The 9,110-nt window shown below is 51.7% G+C and overlaps 1 protein-coding gene across 1 annotated transcript; it reads right to left on the bottom strand.

Annotated features, from left to right (window-relative positions):
• Nucleotides 1–1,526: 1,526 nt before the first annotated feature.
• Gdf5 (growth differentiation factor 5) lies at nucleotides 1,527–5,912 on the bottom strand. Its single transcript, XM_048347462.1, has 2 exons — nucleotides 5,050–5,912; nucleotides 1,527–2,913 (listed from the first exon to the last, which is right to left on the bottom strand). Exons 1-2 carry the CDS (start codon nucleotides 5,663–5,665, stop codon nucleotides 2,039–2,041), a joined length of 1,491 nt encoding a protein of 496 aa, XP_048203419.1. The 5' UTR covers nucleotides 5,666–5,912; the 3' UTR covers nucleotides 1,527–2,038.
• Between the last annotated feature and the right edge of the window lie 3,198 nt (nucleotides 5,913–9,110).

The following is a 9,110-nucleotide window of genomic DNA, read 5'->3' on the forward strand; positions in this document are numbered from 1 at the left end:
CTGCCATGGCAGCTCCTTTATTTACTGTCAAAGCTCCAGGCTCACCACTAGCCAACTACAACGAATCCCAGCCAGGGAGAGCTCTGTTCCAGGTTCAATCTGGCTCCTCTGGGACAGGTAATAGCCTCCAAACCAAGGAGGCAGCTCAAAGATAGGCTGCCCCCCTGTACTGGGATCTCGCTTCAAGTCCTGACAACCAGTTTCAGGCCTAGAGGGTAAGGACACAAGATCTGTCCACAGTTGGACAGGCATAACTCTCTTGAGGCTGCTTTGGCTGGGAGCCCTAGGAATCAAAGACCCAGCTGGAGAGAGGTGGGAAAAAATTGGAGGCCCCCTAGGCGGGAATCAGAGGCTTGGACTTCTCCTAGTTCTCCCTGGGGCTCTCTTTAGCCAGGTAGAACCTGGCCTCTAATCCCTCAGCCTGTGGATCCAGATGCCTACATGTCCCCACCAGGGGGCTGTGTTCCTCTCCCTAATAATGTTCAAGTCTTACAGGGCCTCAAAAGGTCTAGCTCAAGCTGGGCACAGGAAGTAAGCATTCACTGAGGCCAGTCCCCAAGCAGGAAACATGTTCAGGATGTGCCTGGTATTACTGGTCTCTCTGAGGTCACTGGGATGATTATCTAGTGTGTAATTACATACTTAGATAAGGGAAAATGGAAAGAAAGGGGACTTCATTTCTGGCTTGAGTTGTGGAGGGCTGATAGGTGAGCAGCGAGGAGGAGTGCTACTGTAGGACAGCAGGATTACAGACAAGTTTGCATCAGGAACCCTGGTCATGGAAGAAGGAGGTGTTGGCCAGATGCTGGTGGCTCACACCTGTAATATTAGCTATGTAGGAGGCTGAGATCTGAGGATCATGGTTCGAAGCCAGCCTGGACAGGAAAGTTCATGAGACTCTAATCTCCAATAAATCATCAAAAGAGCCAGAAATAGCGCCTTGAAGAAAAGAAGCTCTGGGACAGTGCCCAGGTCCTGAGTTCAAGCCCCAGAACTGGCACCAAAATAAAGGAAGTGTCCCTTTAAGGAGAAAGAGACCCTATCAGCCCAGATTCTCCAGTGGGGAGGCAGAAGGCCCTTTAAACAGGACCCAGCTTATTCTGTGAATAGGATGGGAGTCAAGATGGAGGGTAGCGAAGATGTTGGTGAATGAAGAATGATTTTAAATAAAATAATCCCCCCCCCCCCGAGATCCCTTTCATTTAGAGACCCATTTTGGAAATAAAAACTTGACTGCGGAATGTAAAACTCTAACCCTATTGCCAGGCCCCCACGGAGCAGATGGAGCTAGGGACCAATGGACTTTTGGAAGGAACAGAAATGAGGTGAGAGGTGAGAGGTGGCCCTGCCCAGCCATACTCTCTGTCCCATTCTGCTTCAGTTCCCAGGAGTGGGGGTGGCGCCCCAGGCCTGGGAAACAGTGAGGCAACCCACCTTCTCTCCCTGGGCCAGGAATTCTTGAAGGGGTCATGAGTCCTCCCTCCCCTGTGGTAAACAAGAAATCTGCCACCACACTTTTAGGCACAGTTTTGCTTTTTATCTCATCATTGTACATTTTAATCTAACCGTCTAACAGCCTCATACTCCCCACTCCTGCCCAAGCCTACTTCACCTCTCTCCCACCCAGGCCCAATCAGCATCTCATCGGCCACAGGAGCAGAAAGTCACCAGGCACAAAGGTAATTCAAAGATGAAGTAGCCCCCGTGGCTCTCCTACAAGGTGATTAGGACATCACACATCCTCCTGGAACATTCCAAACGGAGTCACGTTGGAAGATTCATTCTCTAGGTGTCAGTCCCACTCCGAGTTCATCTTCTAGGTCTTGTCCTTTGCCTGGCAAAGGAGCAGAAGGGTAAAAATCCTTAGATGGAGCACTTGTGAGCCTGAGCCACACTCAGCGAGTGTGCCGCACGCCCCTTTTGCGTGGGTTGTCTAGACGCTTCTGGCTGCCACTTCAGGACCCCCTCTGTGATTCCAGGAGTGTGAAGAGGGGCTCTCAGGATGTGCCAAGCCCTGAAAGACAGAGGGCCAATGCTGCTACCTGCAGCCACAAGACTCCACGACCATGTCCTCGTACTGCTTATATACCACGTTGTTGGCAGAGTCGATGAAGAGAATGCTGATGGGACTCAGTCGTGTGGGCACACAGCAGGTAGGTGGTGTGGACTCAGGGTCCATGGAGTTCATCAGAGTCTGAATGACTGCATGGTTTGTGGGCTCCAGGTGGGAGCGCAGGGGGAACTCGCACAGCCCTTCGCAATGGAAGGCCTCATATTCAAGGGGGGCGATGATCCAGTCGTCCCAGCCCATGTCCTTGAAGTTGACATGCAGGGCCTTCCGACTGCAGCGGGCCTTGAGATTCTTGCTGGGTCGCTTGCCCTGGCGAGTGGCCAGCGGGGCCCTTCGTTTCCGCCGCTGGCTGAACAGGTACTCATACACAGTCTTGTCATCCTGGCCAGAGCGGGCCTTGATCTCATTAAAGAATAGATCGCGTTTCTTGGTACGGCCAAATACCAAGAACAGGGCCTTTTCATGGACCTGTCGGGCAGTCCGGTCAAAGCCCAGGCCCCGGAGGTCCATCGCCCGGCCCCGTTCCCAGGCTTCCAGCTCCAGACACAGCTGGGCCGAGTTCTTAAAATTTCGGAAGAGCTTCCAGATGTCAAATACCTCCCAGCCAGATGCATCCAGGCTTGGCACAGCGCGTACATCCAGCAAGGCTGCCGGCTGCCGGCCACTGGGGCAGCTGGACAGCTTCAGCTGGGCTGCCCGCCCAATGCCAGGGGCTGCTGGCTTGGCTGGGTCAGAGGGCTTCTTCCGCAAGATCCTCAGCTCGGCTCCCAGCAGCCCATCCTTCTCCAGGGCACTAATGTCAAACATGTACCTTTGTTTCCTGACCACAGGACCTCGGTCATCTAGAGAGAACAGCCAGAAGTCAATTTCAGCCACCTCACCCAGGGAGCTAGCTTGGTCACCTCCAAGGACTCCAGGGAAAGCCCTGGGGCTCTCTTTAACCTCTTCCCCACTATGACAGAGGCCAACACCCAAACCACTGAGAGCACTTTTCAAAATGAAGGAGCTTCCTACATAGCTAACAGAGCTGTGGTGTTTATGCATAGGTGTGGTGGCCAATGAGCTCAATGACTCAGGTATGTGTGTCAACAACCATCTATGTGTATTAGATTCATCCACCTAAAACGGTCTCTACCTCCCTCTCCCCTATGCGTGATCTCACACGATAGCCCTGTGGGGGAGAGAGTGTGTGGTGTCTGCATGGAAATTAACTATTTTTTCCAGAGCAGGAACCTGATGCTCAGAGAAGGTAGGTGACTTGCTCAAGGTCACCTAGCTAGGAAAATAAAACAAAGCAGAGATGAAACTCTAGCCTAGAATTTTTCTGCCCTTGTTCTAAACTTCTCCTGCTATATTTAAAGGAGAATTTAGTGTTTCTGTTTTATGGTTGAGGCACAGAGATGGGGGGGTAGCTTGACTTAGGTCACACAGCAAATTAATAACAAAGCTGGTCTACAACCCAATTGCCCTGGCTTATTAGTTGAATAATTTTACATGTGTCTTCCATTGCTGGATGTGTGAGTGTGCCACGGTTTGTGCATATGTGTGTATGTATGTGTATGAGTGAGGAAGGGAGGGAAGGTCGGAGGGAGGGAGAGAGACACAGACACAAAGACAGCGAGACATTGTTTGAGTATGTAATATATATGTGAATGATACATATATATGTATATATAGTTGGATTTGTATGGAATTTGGAGAGTGTATATTGTATATATGTATATTATTCCATACGTGTACCTACTCAGCATGTGTGTAAAATATTAGGTTCTGTGTGTGTGTGTGTGTGTGTGTGTGTGTGTGAAGCTCAGTCATATCTCTGAATCAGCATGCCTTCCTTCCTAAATACCAATTTGCCATTGGGGAACCTCCATATATTGCTCTAGAAGGTAACTAATTAGGCTTTTAAACTCCTCCATCTCCCCCCTCCCCAAGCTCCCTTAGTGCTGGGGTGGGGGGGGGGGACACAAGAACTTATTTTATGAGCCCTTAAGGGGTCACAGCTTTCTCGGGTTGGGCAGGCAGCCAGGCCACCTCCCCCATGTCAGCCAGACCTGCTGCCTCTGTGCCTCCCCTACCCCCTGTCATTCCTCCTCTGGCCGGCCCTAATGAGAAGCCTCTCCTACTCTCCGGCCCCTCCCCCACCCTGCCAGCCCAAGCCCCAAGACTCCCAACACAGCGTCTGAGCCGCCAGCAGCTGAGCAACTGAGGCTGTGAGATCACACAGCAAGTCCAGAGGAACTCTTGAGACAGTAGCACTAGATGAGCAGAAGGAGAAAGGAGGAGAGCAGATATTCTCCTGGATTAGTGATGAAAATGCTGCATGTTAGGATAGGGCACACCCAGTTTTCACATTGGAAGGGCTCTCGGACATCAGCAAGCTCAACCCCCAAGTAGCTGTCTCTATAGGAAAACTGAGGTGAGAATGTGCTTTCTCGAGTTCCCAGGGTCACATGGTTAGCGAGACCCTCACATCTACCACTCCTCCCATGATGTCAGGATACCCTCTTTTCTGTCTTCGTTAACCCCCCTCCACCTTCTCTGCCTCCTAACCTGAGGGCAAAATTGCAGAAACACGAGGACTCAAAGGCTCACTCTCTGCTGTAAATTGGAGCAAAAACTCCAGAGTCTGAAAAGTTTGGCCAAGCCATTGAGGTGCAGAGAGCCTGGCTCTGGCATCAAGAGTCCTGGAGTCTAGTCTCCAGCTGCCACCAACTGGCAGGTCTTGTCTCTTCCCCAAGCTTTAGCACCCAGCTCTGCACCTTGCAGGAACTGGACTGGGTGACTCCTGGATCCCCTCCAGTGCTAACGTGCCAGCAGCTCGAGTCTGGTATGAGATAAATCCCAGACACCCATGCTGGACCACGCACATACCGTGCCCCACCTGCTTCCCACCTGCGCCCCACCTGCACAGCATTGGGGCTCTAGAAGCCCCTTAGTACCAGCCGGTGTCCCTCCCTGCCACCCCGCCCCCTCACCTTGCCCTTTGTCAATAAAGCTGGTGATGGTGTTGGCCAGGCCAGCCTCCAACTTCACGCTGCTGTTGCCTCCCTTTCTGTCAGCATCGGACAGCGTCCTGTACAGCGAAAGCATGTACTCGTGGGGCGTGATGGGAGGCGGACGGAACGACTCCTTGGGTTCACTGCGAGGGGGGCCGGGTTCCCTGGCCTTCTTCAGCAGAAAGGAGTTGGGGACAGATCCTGCCTTTGGGAGTGCCTTGCCCCCAGGAAGTTGTCCTTTGGGGGTTACAGTCCGAGCTGCAGCCTGCCTGGTTTGGGGAAGGGGTCCTGGTTTAGACTCAGGACCACCAGATCTGGGGGGCACCTTTCTGGATTCATCCTTCTTGACTTGTGTCTGCCCAGGACCTCCCTTTGCCCTGGCATTGGTGCCCCCTGCACCATAACTCTGACCGCCTGGTCTAAAGACGTTCCGGGCCAGAGGGGTTCTCTCCTTGGTCTCTGCTTTGGCCAGTCCTGGCCTGGCCCCCAGGGGTCTCTGGCCCAAGTCGGGGGCACCCAACACAATGCAGATGAATTCCAGGTCCAGCCAAGCCAGGTGCCAAAGCAAGAAAGTGAGGAGTTTAGGGAGTCTCATCCTCTGGCAGCAGCAGCGAAGGTGCCTCTGGCTTGGCAGGAAAAACCATGAAAGGAGCAGATCTTCAGAAGCAGGGGTGGCAGCAGGAGGAAGGGCTGTGCGCTCAGTCTGAGACTCTTGAAGTCCGCCGGGCGTGTGTCTGTATCCAGTCCCATAGTGGAAAGGCTCCCGTATCCAGACGTGCACCGTCTCCAGTCAGCAGCTGAAAATAACTCGTTCTTGAAAGGAGAAAGCCGACCGCCCCCTTTCTCCCGCACAACTGACTGAGGGCTTGAAGGAGCCTTGTATAAGGCTGAGGGATTTTTCCAAGAAGGAGGAATGGCGTAATGCTGCCTGTGTGCTCCAGTTTTTTTCCCCCTCGAGTTTTGAATCCTTTCCAGTGAAAATACTTCACACACACACACACACACACACACACACTCATACACACACATACACACAGAGGCCTGCAGGTGCTCCGAAAAATCTTTTACAAACCTGAACTCAGGAATTGGAAACGGAATTCCAACCCAAACCAATTTAATTACTCTGATGTCATGCTGTCTAAATTCATTTCGGGACGATATATTTATGTGAAAAAAAAAATCACTGCTGCCCTTTTGAGGCCACAGCTCATGGGGGCTCTTGGCACTGAGCCCTAGAGTGGGACTGGGGCTTAGGGGGCCTCCTAGTCGTGCAAGCAGCCTCAGGGGTCCTCACCTCCACCTGGTGGAGCGGCCCACCCCACCATCCTGAGGAGAGCTCATAGATCTGAAGCCGCAGAAGCTCAGGGAGGGTGGGTTTTCAGTGAAGCCCTGTTTTTTAAAGCAGTTTCAAGCCCTGCACCTTAGTCTGGGACCTGACGTGCGTGTGTGTGTGTGTGTGTGTGTGTGTGTGTGTGTGTGTGTGTGTTGGGAGGGGGCACAGATGGCAGCATTTACCCACAGTTTCTTTTATTTTAATAAACTTGTGCTGACCTAAAGACAAAAAAAAAAAAAAAAAAGGATCAGTACTCCTTCCTCCCTCTCCCCCCTCCCCATCCCCAATGCCATTGGCTGAGCTCAAATGGTTTCTTCAAGCGTTGCCACTCTTTTTTTTTTTTTAAAACTCAGGGCCTGAGCACTGTCCCTGGCTTCTTTTTGCTCAAGGCTAGCACTCTACCTCTTGAGCCACAGCACCACTTCTGGCTTTTTCTGTTTATGTGGTGCTAAGGAATCGAACCCAGGGCTTCATGCATGCTAGGGAAGCACTCTACCGCTAAGCCACTTTCCCAGCCCCCAAGCTGGAAATTGCCACTCTTGAGCCCCCCCCCCTTCTTGGCTGGAGGCAGACCCAAGGGGTACCCTTACCACTCCCCCCAGCAAAGATGTCCTGGGAGATTTCTTAGAATGGATTAGCTGAGTCTGGAGGCTAATCAGGTTTGGGGGTGCTGTTACCATGGAGACCCTTCTTTGGTTGGAGGTAGGTCTTAAGGGTATACTCCTTCAGGTTTGGGGGCACTGCCATCCTGGGATCCCCCTTTTTGGTTGGAGGTATGCCTAAAGTGTACCCCCTCTTTCAGGTTTGGTGATGTTAAAGAGTCACTTCCTTACTAGCACCCCAGCAAAGACATCTTGGGAGATTTCTTAGAATCGATTAGCAGAATCTCACGGTGGCAGTCCCAGCCTGGGGCAGCAGCGACCCCTGCAGGAGGCTGGAAAAGTTGATTCCTGCCGCATAGATTTCTGGTAGCTGGGGAAAAATTCCAAATTAATAGTTAGACGCAAGAATTTCTTAAAGTGCCTTGTGAAAATACTCACCCCCACTCCTTTGGGGGAGCCTACTCATAAAGCTCCAGGGAAATTTGCCAAGGGTCTCAAAGGAAGCTACTCCCTTCCCCTAGAATAGTCTCCTGTCACTCCCACACCTGGAGGAAGCCCTCCTCATCCAGAGTGGTTCAATGGCAAATTCACCTCCTCCAGGAAGCCTTCCCTGATTCCCAGATGGAGCCAATGACTCCTCTCTGCTTTGCCCCACAGTTGTTATACTATAAGAGGGATGGTGGTGGGAGAAACAGTAGTCACATGGTGTTTTCCTGAATCTTTTCTTCCCCTGCATTGTTGGGGGCAGGGAGGGGTGTCCGATTATTATTTTTTTTTTTTTGGCCAGTCCTGGGTCTTGCACTCAGGGCCTGAGCACCAACCCTGGCTTCTTCCCGCTCAAGGCTAGCACTCTGCCACCTGAGCCACAGTGCCCCTTCTGGCCGTTTTCCATATATGTGGTGCTGGGGAATCGAACCGAGAGCTTCATGTGTAGGAGGCAAGCGCTCTTGCCACTAGGCCATATTCCCAGCCCATGTCTGATCATTTGAGGTAAGCCTTTTCTGACCTTAGAGTTACAGCTTGGCAGACCATGATGCTGAGCTTGAAGACCAGAGATCCCCCATGAACATCATCACGAAAACACAGGGGGACCACTGGGAGAGCCAGCCAGCTTCAGGACTTCACTGTGCTGTTGTTTCTGATTCGGTAGCCTTTGTATATGCGGAGCATGCGTCCAAACACTGCTTTCCGTTTGACTTGGGCCCCTTAAGCAGCCCTGTGGCAACTTCCCCGCCCTGCTGACTCCATCCCAGTCCTTGCTTTCCTTACCGCTTGACCTGCTATAATGATTTCCCATAAAACTGGCTCCTAGATCCAGGATCTCTGGGTTCCAGTCCTCCTCGACATAAATAAAACCTACTGGCTAGGTGGTGGTGGCTCATGCCTACAGCTATTCAGGAGGCCTGAGATCTGAGGATCATGGTTCAAAGCCAGCCCAGGCAGGAAAGTCTGGGAAGCTCTTATTCTCCAATTCATCACCAAAAAGCCAGAAGTGGAGCTGTGACTCAAGTAACACAGAGCTAGCACAAAAAAAAAAAAATAGGGGCTGGGGATATAGCCTAGTGGCAAGAGTGCCTGCCTCGGATACACGAGGCCCTAGGTTCGATTCCCCAGCACCACATATACAGAAAACGGCCAGAAGTGGTGCTGTGGCTCAAGTGGCAGAGTGCTAGCCTTGAGCAGGAAGAAGCCAGGGACAGTGCTCAGGCCCTGAGTCCAAGGCCCAGGACTGGCCAAAAAAAAAAAAAATGCTCAGGGACAGCACCCAAACTCTAAGTTCAAACCCCAGGCCCTGCATGTACACACATAAAAATAAAACCGCTTTCCCCTTGGTGCCTTTCCGGAACCCCCAGGAATGGAACGAACACCCCTTCCAAACCACCACCACCACACATTGTGTGTACTTCTTGTTATTCCGGCAGCTGAAAGTCTATCCAGTCTCCATTCTGGCTACATCTCCTCTTTTCATATTTTTATTATAACTTAATTCTTTATACAGATTATAACTTATGTACATATCTGTCTCCCCTAATAGATTATAACCAGACTGTGCCATATTTTCTTTTCAATTATTCCCCGTGCTTGGCCTTATGCCCAGCACACAG

The sequence above is a fragment of the Perognathus longimembris genome, chromosome 6 (assembly GCF_023159225.1).
Source record: "Perognathus longimembris pacificus isolate PPM17 chromosome 6, ASM2315922v1, whole genome shotgun sequence".
NCBI lineage: Eukaryota > Metazoa > Chordata > Mammalia > Rodentia > Heteromyidae > Perognathus > Perognathus longimembris.

Excerpts from the sequence above, each read along its gene's own strand:
- Gdf5 (XM_048347462.1), bottom strand. The coding sequence starts at position 5,665 with ATGAGACTCCCTAAACTCCTCACTTTCTTGCTTTGGCACCTGGCTTGG. Across the intron at positions 2,914-5,049 it reads CTTTATTGACAAAGGGCAAG|ATGACCGAGGTCCTGTGGTC; the intron begins GTGAGGGGGCGG and ends TGTTCTCTCTAG.